A 12665-nucleotide genomic window follows, 5' to 3' on the forward strand; every position below is an offset into this window, starting at 1 on the left:
TAATACCTTCTAGTAGTAGTACTGAAGTAACTGCCAACCACGAGAAACATGGGTGGTTCCGATCCTTTCCCCGTCACTGTCTCGTCCCTTCATTTCCCGTCCGCGGAGCTACAGTCGGTTTCCCAGACCCTGTCCTCGCTGCGACGTTCCGCGCTCTCCCTCACTAACCGTCTTCGTTCCATCGAGACGGACGCCACCTTTGCGCAGGAAGTTGCTGACCACTACGACCTTCCTCTGGTCGCCAATGAAAGATGCGGTAGCTGGTATATTCCACCGGACGCCAAATCGGGCAGCACGTACTTCAAGAGCACCGATGGGCATACCGGTCAGTGGGATTTTAGCTTTCGCAGATTAAACCTGCAGATTCTGCCAGTTGCTCGGGCGCATGGAGGGTTCGTAAATACCATATCACCGTGTCAATAGACCGTTTCCTAGGCTAACCGTAGTTTCCAATCGACGTTGCAGCTGTATTATAGTGGATTCCACCCGCCGCGGTAAATGTAAGTAATCGGGTTGTCTAGGCCGCGACCTTGCTCCAACAACAATATCATCTCACCAGGATCCAGTGATGCCCGATGCTCTATCCAAGACTGTGCCAATCTGGTGTGCAGTTATCAATCGAGCCCTGTTCCCCTCCGACAGCGCATACCACCCTGTGCAGTTTCCGCCAAATTTTCTAGGGGCTTCGGAGGAGTCCCAAATTGAACGACGCATTGATGGCTTCGTCAAATCGCTTACGGTAACTTTGCCATTATTCAAGGATTTCATTGCCCCCTTAACTGTAAACTGACGGGCTCTAGGATCTTAAACTAGATTTGATTCATCTCAGGCAGCAACTGGGCAAACCCATCCGGGTCGCCTGGGCTAATCGCTCGTACTTTTATCCCACAGATCTGCACAAAGGAACTGAGTATAATCTTTTCGTCCTCTGCTCCGCGTCCAAAAGAGTTCAGGGGGCGGAAATCTCAGAGGGCGGGTACATTCAGGGCGCGGGGGACGACAGCGAGAGCTGGGCCCATGGTCTAACACCACCAGTCTTCTGGGCCAACAAGTCGACCTTCTTTCAAACTGACGAGGAGGACTTGCCCCGGCTCATTGAGAAGCTGGTAGATGAGAATCGTAAGCCGGACAGCACTCAAAATGCCACACTCGTGGCGCCCACGCAAAATTTATACATAAGTCAAACGGATTCGTGTATGAGCGAAGTCCCCTACGATCTAGTTATTGACTGCAACGCCAATCAAGAGTCCTCGGAAGACAGTTCAAAGCGACTGAATCTTGGCTGCGGGTCCTCCAAGCTTGGAGGTCGAGACCTGCGAAATCATTTAGACAAAGTTCGAGCTTTTGTCAATTCTCAATTACGGGCCGATCCGTCACGATCATTGCTCGTAACGTGTGAATCCGGGAAAGATCTTTCCGCTGGTGTCCTGCTCACCATCTTATGTTTATTTTACGATGACAGCGGTGTGTGCTTCATTAGTCAGTTACTATAGGGCTCATCTTTACTGACCACAAACAGGGGCCTTCTCCTCGCCTACCGAACGTAATATCACCAAACAATTCATCCGACAGCGTCTAGCTTGGATTGTGTCGTCCAAATATGACGTAAACCCTTCACGGACGACACTACAATCGGTCAACGCTTTCCTCATGCAAAGGCCAGAATACTAGACATTTATAATGTTGCATTATATTTACGGCGCCCTCTGTACATCTATACTATCCAACCCACATTGGGGTTATTTACTCATTAACGACGGCCTCCACGATAGCTCCAGCATGACCCTGATCCAGGGCGTTCAACACGGCCATGTCCTCCTCACTGATATTAAAGTCGAACACAGTGGCATTGGCCACAGTTCGGTCTGGATCGTCCGTCTTCGGCAGCGGAACCCATCCTTTTTGCAGCGCGTAGCGTATCAGAACCTGTGGGGTCGTCTTCTCGTATTTCTTCGCCAGGCCGACGAGCGTAGGATCGTTTGCTTTATAGTTGCGCACTATGGGGCAATAAGACTCGACAATAATTCCGTGTTTCTTGCAGTAAGAGTCAATCACCCGCTGCTGGCACCATGGATGGAGCTGCAGGGCTAACGTCAACATTTATCCCGGTTATGATGGGTGTAGTCGCGCTCACCTCGATCTGATTGACATGGGGTGGCCACACTTTGGCGTATGATTTCATTTCTTCGATGTGCTTCACTCCAAAATTACTAACGCCGATACTTTTTGTTCGACCCTCCTCCAAGAGTCTCTCCAGAGCCTGCCACAGCTCCTTCCGACCAGCCGAACCGGAATTGGAACTATGAATAAGGAACAAATCAACGTAGCCATCCTTGCCACCAATTTTGTCCACACTGTCAACGAGCTTCTTGTAGGTCGCTTCGGGGGAACCAGCCGGACTGATGATCTTAGTGGTCACGAAGATCTCGCTGCGCAGGATGCCCGACGACCGGATCGCCTCACCAACTTCCTTCTCATTTGCGTAGAACTGGGCCGTGTCGATGTGACGGTATCCCGTCTGAAGAGCCTTCAGACACGACTGGACGCATTGGCTGGTCGGAGAGCGATAGACACCGAAACCGAGACGGGGAATTTGAACCGAGGAATTTGGGAGGGGTAGGGAGTCTGTGAAGGCGTATGTAGCAGACATGTTGATTCAACCGATAGGTCTGGGATTAGAATAGAGTTGATTCAACGACGAGATCTAGATCGACGTAGGAGAATTAGGAGGGATGGAGAAGATAGCTATGGAAATTGGCGGGGAATGAAGATTGTGTTGGGATCTCGCTTGCCCCGCCATTGGCATGATATCATCGCCGCGTCCCAGTGCGCAATCTACCAGGAACCATTCACTGCTTTGTTCCTTTTTTGCTTGCCTTTCGTATATTTGTTTTCTTTTATATATATAATTGATTTTTATACTAGAAGCTACCTTCACTAATCCTTTTCATTGTACGTTGCAACCACTATAGTCTAAACTCAAGATGAACTCGGAACATGTCTATTGAAAAGAGTACACTCCTATAATTCTGGGGCTAGTTATTCTCCCTTACCTAGCTAGGTATCTAACAATCGAACTCCACGTTTGTTGCCTGAGTTTAAATGTTATTTAGTCTAAACTAAACATATACTTCTACATAGAATGGGTCTAATTGCCAGAGATATTAACACTAGTAATTATATATATATATATATATATATATATATTTTTTACCTATATAATAGTACATAACAAACAGGGTAAATATCCATGCCAAACAGTCATGCTTGTAGAAGAAGACGAAGAAGAAGAAGTCTCAAACCAGAATAACCTGTCTGAAAATTGGTAATAAACATGCCCCTGTTTACCTCTGCTGGAGGAGGCAGCAACGCTGAGGATATCATTTCGAAGCTTACTCTACGACATTGACAGCCAATGGTAAACATCTATCAAATCGAGATGATAGGGCGCGGTTCAGTAAGATAATCATGCAGATACGACAAAACTGCTAAGCAGCTTGTTCGTTTATCTGGTAATTTATTTATGTTAACAGATGGCTAGAAAAGTTGGGCATGTGATATCACATCAGACAACAGTTTAGTTTAGATATGCTAATACCCATGGGGTACTGGCTAGTGCTGAATCTTAGATACCATGAACATACATACTGTAGATCTCGCCATGAAAGTTAGGAAAACCAATAATCATGGACTGCGCAAGGACTATCTTAAACGCTGCTACATTACGTGTAGCGTAGCGTATTAATATATCTACTCATTAAATCCCTGAATGAGAGTACTAGTGCTTCGTGGAGTTGGATCAATACTAGTATAGCTGCATCTCTGCACCCATTCAATAGCTATAAAGCCTCGTTCTAAGCAATCAAGGTTGAATGTACTACGTCATTTTATAGTAAATCCCTTTATATAGGACACTCCTAATACCGAATTTTGGTCGATGATCAAGTAGGAGGCCTAACATGTTCCTATTGGCACCAAGGCTAGATATATATTTCTGTACTAGCAGGTTGAAGGACGGGGACCTGTTTGCATGCATGCTATACATCACTCCTTGCCAATAGCAAAGTTCTCAAGGGCGAACCAGGCCCACATAAATTGTAGGTCTTTTCGGGAGCATGGTCCAAGTCAAAAACATAGGCATGAAACTTGACGCTTTGGTATGCTTAGTACATCTCTGCATTTTTGAAATACATACTTTTGGACAAAGTGGGAGCTGCAGGAGTATGTAGTTAACTACTGAGTCACACTTTCATGACACTGAAGGTCAAACTCAAGGGTCTTCCATCATTTTGTCCTACCGGAGACTTTGGTCTCCATGATACCCCTTAGGGCGCCTGTGTTGTGGTTTAAGAGATATGCCGCTCCCGAGGAATGCGCTTCGACATGGGCTGGAGTCTATTCTAACATTTACGTGAGTGTCCGGGTGTCAAACCAGTGCCGCAGTCAAACGGAGATAGAGCCCTCTTCGATGCCCCTCCACCGTCTGATTCTTGCATTGCCGATACCGCTAGTCTCGACAGTTTGGACGAAGTTATGATAATTGGGACATCAGTATCCAATCTTGAGCAGGTCCGTCCAGCTGAACCCAATTAATCCGGTTTGCCGATGCGGCATCTCCAATCTGGTAACAGACGGACAGGAAAGGAGAAAGAGCAAGGCACGAAGGAGAAGGGAGGGGAGAGGGGAAAGCGTATATAAATAATTACTTTTGTTTCTATGGTTATGTTTCTGCCATCCGGCTTTTTGCTCTGGCAAAAACCATGAACGAAGGAACCGAGCAGCAGGTGTGGGAAACTATATATCATCAGATGTTAACACTCCAGAACAGTTCATCAATATTCGATCCTTTCTTAAATACAGTTATTCAGCCGGGTTGGGTCGGTTGCCATACGAGTATTGGAAGACGAGACTGCTTTGGTGGCAGAAGTATTATCTGTTGCGGTCCCCCAAATGACGGTCGATCTTCATGAAAGGCAAAACTACCTTCCTCCCTAGCCTGAGTCATTTGTGTTTGGGAACACTGACTGTCCAGCTGACATCAGTGCTCAAGCGGAGCCTAAGGAGGCTCGTGAAGTCTTTCCTACTTCTGAATCGTCTTGTCACTTGGTGGCAGTGATCCAGTCAAGCTGACAGAGACTATGGGTTGTAGACTACTTTTAATGATTCGATACCCAGTATGCTCCTAATGGACAGCACACCTGTAAGTTGAGACAGCAATAGACCCGAGAAGTTCAGTCGCAGGAAAACGAATGGGATTCAAGGCATTTGTCTGACAGCCAAATATCTGGTAGACGAATGGAGGCTCCATGACAGTATATAAAATATAAAAGACTGTTAACAGGGACATTATCATTATCAACTTTACTTAACAAGGGATAGTATATGTAACATAGCCACCGTCGAAATGACCCGTAGGTAGTACTTACCTGCAAGCACCGGAAGTACGACAGATAAAAGATAGGGGCTACTACTATGCCAGAACGCCAGAACTACTATATATTGTTCTAGAACACTATTTGGCATGGATCTTATGTATAAATACTTACTGAAATACCTAGGCTGGCACTGAGCAATCTCTAATAATATGTAGGATTGACTACGTAGATAAGCGACAGAAACTTCGGATGTCCTATTTGAACTCAGTACGATCCAGTGCGAACCAGAATATAGGTATGAGAGGCACGCTTATTTCACCCTATGAGGAATTAACTGGGCCAGTATTTACCTTCTCTATCCAATATTAGACACGTAATGCATTCACTGACAAGCGTTCCACGTCAACTGCTGCAGTTTATAGGACTCGAAGACATGCTGGCACCGTGATAGCATGCGTACAGTACCATAACCAAAACCTATACTGCTTAAAAAGCAGTAACTTGCACAGGGACCATATTTCCAAGACATAATCTCGAACTTATACGTCATGCTGGATAGGCTGAAATAGTCCTACTGACTTTTCCATCACACACCGCTTGTTAAGTCATTGTTACAATACAGCCTACATAACCACTTGTCTAACTAAAGAAAACTTTTTTTTTTCTATCCGGAGCCATCAAGTATGCATTTGCCTATTTTCGAGGCCTTGATCATTCCGGTCCTGGCTTACCAGCTTCGCAGGTTCGTAATCCCGTTGTGGTCGTTTTCGTTCTGTCGATTTCTGGAGCTGGAAGCGGCTAACGAATACCTTACTCCTTCGTACAGGCTATTGGTGAGATCATTGTCAATGACAGAGATTCGCTATTTTGACCATCGACGGTCCACTCGCAACTCTTAAAGTCTAGAATTGCGTATGTTTGTGTTGCTCTTCCCTCGATATTGGTATAAGGTATAGAAATATGTCTAAGAAATACAGTGCCTCAGGGTATGGAGCAGGCTTAGCTCCCGGGAGAACAAACCGGTCCGGTAGATGCACCATGTGCTATAGAGAGCATAATTTGTACTTAGAATAATTCTTTTCTAATACAGCAGGGGCTTCTAACTATCAGTGGCGGTTCCGACCACCCACCGCCTTCCGCCGGTGGGTGGTCGCGGTGGGTGGTCGGAACCGCCACTGATACTGCTTTCTTAGCGGTGTCTCAGTTAGTTAGCACCAAAATTAAAGTGGCTTTCGTAGGTAACAGAATTTTGATTTACAAAGCAAAGGGTAAGCGCTGAGCATGCGCAGAGTTGAATATATTTTTTTTTTAACTCCGTAGTACCCCAAACAAATCAAGAAGTAGGATTAAAAAAAGCCCCGCAACAATCAAGAATAGTATGATTTTAAGAATCAAAGACTCTCTCAACGGTTCCATGGTCCCATGTTCTGTGTTCTTCCTTTGCTGCTCTTGGGGGTGCATGAATCTAAGCCAGAAAGCAGCTTTCCTGGCCCAAGCAGTTATAGATATGTTGCTGTCGTGGATCGAGTAATGGTCGGTTGAGTCGCTATATAGGGACTCGCAGTCATCGGGTAGGAAGTATAATGGCGACGGCTTGACAGGGACACACGCTGGTCCACGGTTCGCTTCTTTGAATACCGGCTCTGAGGGATTCTGGGTGGTATCATCATCCATTTCTAAGTTAGATAAGGAGGAAGCTGCGTAGGCTCATGCAAGTCCATCCCCCTTTTCTGATACTTTGTTTTCTGTTTGTCTTCCTTTTAGTCAGTCGAGATAGTTTCTTTCGGCTATGGAGTTGTTAAACAGAAGTAATTGAGAAGACGATGCTGTCTTCTATAATACTAGGGAATACTTGCTTACCTTTTTGTGGCTTGCCCTGCCTTCTATAATATGATTATTGAGTCCTTACAAAGCACCAGAAAGGCTCTTTATTGATTTTTGACTCGTAGGTACATGTACTACGCGTATACTCGACCTGTTACACTGCGAGGCTATGATCCACTCTATTCTCCCGCAGTCTTCTGGAACATATAGAGCCGAAACCGTTGCTGTAAATTGTGGATACCAGTAACTCTATCACTGCAAGATTATTTAACTACGCTAGTTAGTTAACTATTTGGTTATTGTTCATTATATTTGGTTCTTGGCCCTGTAAAATGTCTCTAGTATCCAGGGACTTTCGGCGGAACCTGCAGCCACAACTGGACATCCTCCAGTGCACCATCTGGCTTGAGTTAGATTGTCGGGCGCCTCGTTGCATCTTTCTGGCAGTATGGACGACATTTTATACCCTGGTAGGAACTCTTTCAAGTGAAACTTGACAACCCGGGTCAAACAATGAAACACTCGTGAAGAATACTAAAACATTCGAGGCCTTGTCTTAACCCTTGACATTGTAGGCTCTACATATTTGTAGTAAATAAATATACCAAGGGGAGGCTCCAATATAAATAGCCGTCTTCACCCCTGTTTATTGTTACAAAACATGGCAAAATCTTCAGTTGCATTCTCTACTATCTCTAATCCCCTGTTGATATTTCTATATTATCCGTACTGTACGAAGCTTTTAGTATCTCAACCATGCGAAGCATGAATCTTACTATATTCTTGCTTGGACACTTCATCCTCGCTATATCATATTATAGAACTAGTTTACACAGCAGACAACTCTAACCGGTCCAGGCCGAAGCTCGTTTTGGAACCCCAACAAAACCCCAAGGATCTCAACGATGGCCTTTTCGAAACCCACAATTCCTTCACGGAGGGTCAGTCTCTTCCGGCAGTATTAATACAGCTAGTAGTGGGAAGAGTCAGCAATCAATAAAGAACAACTCTACCGTGGCTCATTCCAACGACAAAGGGCCTCATCCTAAGCAGAAGCTAACTACCAAGCAAGCCCCAGAAACTACGGCTCTTCGTTTCCCATGGCTGGACACCGAGGACTGCAAAAACGAATCAGAGCGATGTCTCGGGACGGACGAGTGGTGCACAAATCATTATCACTCTGCCCACTACGACAATGCATCGCAGCCCTTTGAGGGCTGAGATTTTTCTACAAGAGTTTGAAGGCGCCATTGCGAAGGCTTTTGAATCTATGGCCGAGAAGGCTGTCTCCAGATTACTTCAGGCGAGATTCTATATACGGGGATGTGAGAGCCTGCCATCCACACGGGACACCGTTCTCGGCTAAGAACGCCGCTGAGAGCGCGGCACGGCGATTCCTGCAGGTAGTGGAGAAGAACCTGGAGACGAGTGTTTATCAGGGGGTGGGTAAGGCTCTTGCACTATTTTTATCTCACTAACCAGAGGAAGTTTAAAGTTAATAGGTAATATATTATCAACATGGAAGCAACAGCTTCCTCTTTTCTTTTTCTGGGAATGCTCTCCATGGTAATGCCCTCTGACTCTGTAGGGGAACTTATAAACTCGGACAGTACCACGTTACCATATAATATTCTATTCACTATGATAACTAGGCCTAAAGATATGAAGGTCGAGTTCAAACTCGTGCTATAACTGTTGGGCCGAGATACAAAGTTTAACAATTCGGATAGTCAAGATGCCAATACCGCAAGCAAAACCATTACGACCCACATAGGTCCTCACTGGTCTCAATATTATCAATACAACAGTAGCATCTCAAATGCAATACTAGACTTTACCAAGACTCAGATTTTTTGAGTGGAATAGAAACACCAGGTACTTAGGCTACAAATCTTGATCTCTTAGATCCATCGGGAAGTAAAAGTCTACTGTACATAGATATAGAGAGATAGCGATAATCATTCTATATATCATCCAAGGTGAGGGTTGAATGAATACTACTACTACGATGACGACAAGTATAGAAGATAGATAGCCCTAGTTGTAACCTGCATATTTCTTCCGTCGATTGTTGTCTTCGTTGGCTCCTTCATGACAGCGGACTGGTCCGATATTACAACCCAGTTCAAGCTCAAGTTTCCTCCGGCCAGTGCAACTGCGATGGAAATAAACATGGGGTTCATTACCAGTACTATTGGTGACCTCAACTTCCGCTGCCATATTGTTAATCTCTTTTCTGCATAGACCCGCTGTTACTGAGCATCCTGACAGGCGCTTGCTTTCTTTTCTTCTTCATTTTTCTTTTCCTAGCTTCATGTATTTAGAGGTACTTTTCCGAAGTCGGGACGTATGGCCAGATTCAGATAGTGAGTAGACTCCAATTATGGATGGTTCGCATGGGTCCCAGGTCGCAGATCCGGCCGACCGTCAACCATGGCCGGTTGCTGTGGGGGCAGATTGTTGACGACATGCCGAACCCCCTTTCCTCCCTTAGGTAGGAGGACTGGTGGTTACCGCCCGAACAAAGCCTTGTAATAAATATAGGAGACTGACGACTGGACCACTGATTATTTACGCTCCACAGACACCAAGTATTCCATCTCATTTTATCTCTGCATTCTCCCGCCAAAGTTGATCTAAAGTCTCCAGCCCGAATGAGCGAATCGCCTTGTTGCCCTCCCTCTTTCTTTCTCATTCGTCCGTGGTGAAGATCCTGCCCTTTTCCATCCAAGTCCAGTTCCGGTGCTTTATCAGACTGCATATCCCTCGCCTCCTCACCCCCTCATCTGTGCTCGGTGATCGAGACGACTACAGATTCTCCATCTCAGCCCTGGATGTCCATATTCAGGTCGACCATTCACCATGTTGACAGTTGAGAAGCAGTGGATCAATGTGCAGCAGAAAACTTTCACAAAATGGTGAGTCGGTGACTGCTCTTTCCCCTCTTTGTTTCATCCCCCTCCCCTCCCCACCTTGTATAATGCGCGCGGTTGAGAACGTCACTCGGCTGTCTTGGTTATGTTTCGAGACTGTTTGGCTGACTTGTTCAGGCTCAATGATAAGTTGAAAGTTCGACAACTTTTTATCGACGATCTAGTACTCGATCTATCCAATGGCGTGAGTGGACCCCGCGATCAAGATTGCCGCTGTCTTCGAGTCATGTCTAGGAAAGTTGAAGTAATTGGTATTGATGACATATTCGCTTAGGTTATTCTAATTCACCTCCTCGAAATCCTCGGCGCAGAATCCCTCGGTCGATATGCCTCGAATCCAAGACTACGCGTGCAAAAATTCGAGAATGTCAATAAAAGTCTGGACTTCATTAAAGGACGAGGGATTCAGATGACCAACATCGGTGCAGAGGATATTGTGGATGGTAATAGAAAGATTATCCTGGGTCTGATATGGACCCTGATTTCGAGATTCACCATCAGTGATATCAATGAAGAGGGTATGACCGCCAAGGAGGGTCTGTTGCTGTGGTGTCAGAGGAAAACGGCTTGCTATGAAGGTGTGGAGGTTCGCGACTTTTCTACCAGCTGGAATGACGGCCTGGCCTTTTGCGCCCTATTGGATATCCATCGCCCGGACTTGATTGACTTCGATGCGCTGGATAAAAAGGATCATCGTGGAAACATGAAACTGGCTTTCGATATCGCCGCCAATGAAATTGGTATCCCGGACCTTCTGGATGTCGACGATGTCTGCGATGTTGCGAAGCCTGACGAGCGGTCCCTCATGACCTACATCGCCTACTGGTTCCATGCATTCTCACAGCTGGAACGGGTCGAAAATGCCGGCCGACGAGTGGAGAAGTTTATAAATAATATGCATGGTGCGTGGGAGATGCAGAACTCATATGAACAGAGAATGAAGGAGCTTTTGCATCTTATCCGGTCCCAGCGCGATGAATGGAAGAATTCTTCCTTTGAAGGGACATACAAAGATGCCAAAGACCAAGCCTATCAATTTTCCTTATACAAACGAAACCAAAAGCGACAGTGGGTTGCGGAAAAGTCCGATCTGGCGGCCCTCTTGGGGAATATCAAAACCAAGCTCAGCACCTACCGGCTGCGTCCCTATGATCCTCCTGAGGAGCTCCGACTCGAAGTTTGCGATCAAGAGTGGGAATGTTTGACTCGCGATGAGCATGAACGTAGCCAGCTTATTAACGAGACGATCCGCGATATCAAAAATGCTCTTCGTCGTTCTTTTGCAGACAAAGCTAATGACTTTGCGCTAACCTTGAAAACCTTATCCCTTGCGATCTCCGGGATGGACGGTGACGTAGAGGACCAGCTTGCACATGTTAAAAGACTCAACGACAGCCTCCCTCCCCTTGATGCGTTCTTAGATACCATTGCGGTGCTAGACGAGCAGTGCGCAGAAGCGAACATCGAAGAAAACGACTACACAACGTATACGCTAGATGAGCTTTCCTATGAGCTGAGCCTGGTCAAGTCGAGTATTTCCAAAAAGCTTGCCTTCCTGGATAATCAGCTCGTTGCTCGCAACATGACGAACCTAACCCCGATCCAGTTAGAGGAATTTGAGTCGGTGTTCAGACATTTCGATCGCGACTCTTCCAACACCCTTCAGGAGCTTGAGTTCTCGGCGGCATTGGCCAGTCTTGGGCTTGTGTATGATGAAGAGGAAATGCACCAGGTCTACGTAGAAACGTGCGGTCCAGCTAGACTCGGACAGAATGCAGGCGTCAGTTTCGAACAATTCATTCGCTTTATGGTCAGCGTGACTGAAGACCAGAACACTGCCGAACAAGTATTCCAGAGCTTCCGAGAAGTTGCCGACGGCAAGGTAAGCCTGTTGTATATGATAACTGCTTTTCAGAAACTGACTCTCACAGCCGTACGTTACCGAACTTGACCTTCAACACTCGCTCATTCCAGATGAACTGATCGAGCACCTTGTGCAAACTATGCCCCAACATCACGGGCCGGACCTTCTTGAGGATCGGGACCTTCCTAAGTACGACTACATTAGTTTCATGGAGAAGATGATGGAGAATAACAATAGCGGCCAAGATGACGTATCCACCAATGGAGGAGCTTAAGACGATCCTTTCAATCGACTACCTTTCTTTGACTTGCCTCTTTAATATCACATCTTGTACTTTCTTTTTCTCTTTTTCTTCTTTAGTCTCTTCTATTCGGATGCAATTACTGGTGTTTTCTGGTGCCAAAATGGAGGGTTGGGTATCTTTGGTGGGCGACTGTATCATGCATGCATAAAGGACTATGGCCATCGAGTCCCTTATTTCCTTGCCGTGCATCTTTATTCTGTTCTCTTTCCTGCATCTGAGTTTTCTTCACTGATACCAAGGTTGTTTACAGTTGCTAGCATGTATTAAATGAGGGCCTGGGAATAGGTCATGATCAAAAAATTGAATAGATGTATTTATTCACCTCTTGCTCTTGTCCTTGTAGCCCATCCTGACCACGTGACCTG

The 12665-nt window shown here is 45.9% G+C and overlaps 4 protein-coding genes across 4 annotated transcripts; 3 read left to right on the forward strand and 1 right to left on the reverse strand.

Moving 5' to 3' along the window:
• Positions 1-48: 48 nt before the first annotated feature.
• On the forward strand, positions 49-1671 carry ATNIH1004_010819 (initiator tRNA phosphoribosyl transferase family protein; the record flags this gene model as incomplete). Its single annotated transcript, XM_033575387.1, has 5 exons — positions 49-392; positions 466-500; positions 567-739; positions 801-1464; positions 1520-1671. 5 exons carry the CDS (start codon positions 49-51, stop codon positions 1669-1671), a joined length of 1368 nt encoding a protein of 455 aa, XP_033421242.1.
• A 72-nt stretch (positions 1672-1743) lies between these two features.
• ATNIH1004_010820 (aldo/keto reductase family protein) lies at positions 1744-2650 on the reverse strand (the record flags this gene model as incomplete). Its single annotated transcript, XM_033575388.1, has 2 exons — positions 1744-2079; positions 2135-2650. The coding sequence occupies 2 exons, from the start codon at positions 2648-2650 to the stop codon at positions 1744-1746; spliced, it is 852 nt and encodes a 283-aa protein (XP_033421243.1).
• Positions 2651-8104: 5454 nt separating this feature from the next.
• On the forward strand, positions 8105-8565 carry ATNIH1004_010821 (uncharacterized protein; the record flags this gene model as incomplete). The annotated part of the gene is made up of 2 exons (XM_033575389.1): positions 8105-8140; positions 8272-8565. The coding sequence occupies 2 exons, from the start codon at positions 8105-8107 to the stop codon at positions 8563-8565; spliced, it is 330 nt and encodes a 109-aa protein (XP_033421244.1).
• A 1496-nt stretch (positions 8566-10061) lies between these two features.
• On the forward strand, positions 10062-12270 carry ATNIH1004_010822 (alpha-actinin, sarcomeric (f-actin cross linking protein); the record flags this gene model as incomplete). Its single annotated transcript, XM_033575390.1, has 4 exons — positions 10062-10117; positions 10250-10316; positions 10407-12014; positions 12064-12270. The coding sequence occupies 4 exons, from the start codon at positions 10062-10064 to the stop codon at positions 12268-12270; spliced, it is 1938 nt and encodes a 645-aa protein (XP_033421245.1).
• Positions 12271-12665: the final 395 nt, after the last annotated feature.

Source organism: Aspergillus tanneri (assembly GCF_003426965.1).
Source record: "Aspergillus tanneri strain NIH1004 chromosome Unknown AapTan_8_pilon_pilon_pilon, whole genome shotgun sequence".
Classification (NCBI taxonomy): Eukaryota; Fungi; Ascomycota; class Eurotiomycetes; order Eurotiales; family Aspergillaceae; genus Aspergillus; species Aspergillus tanneri.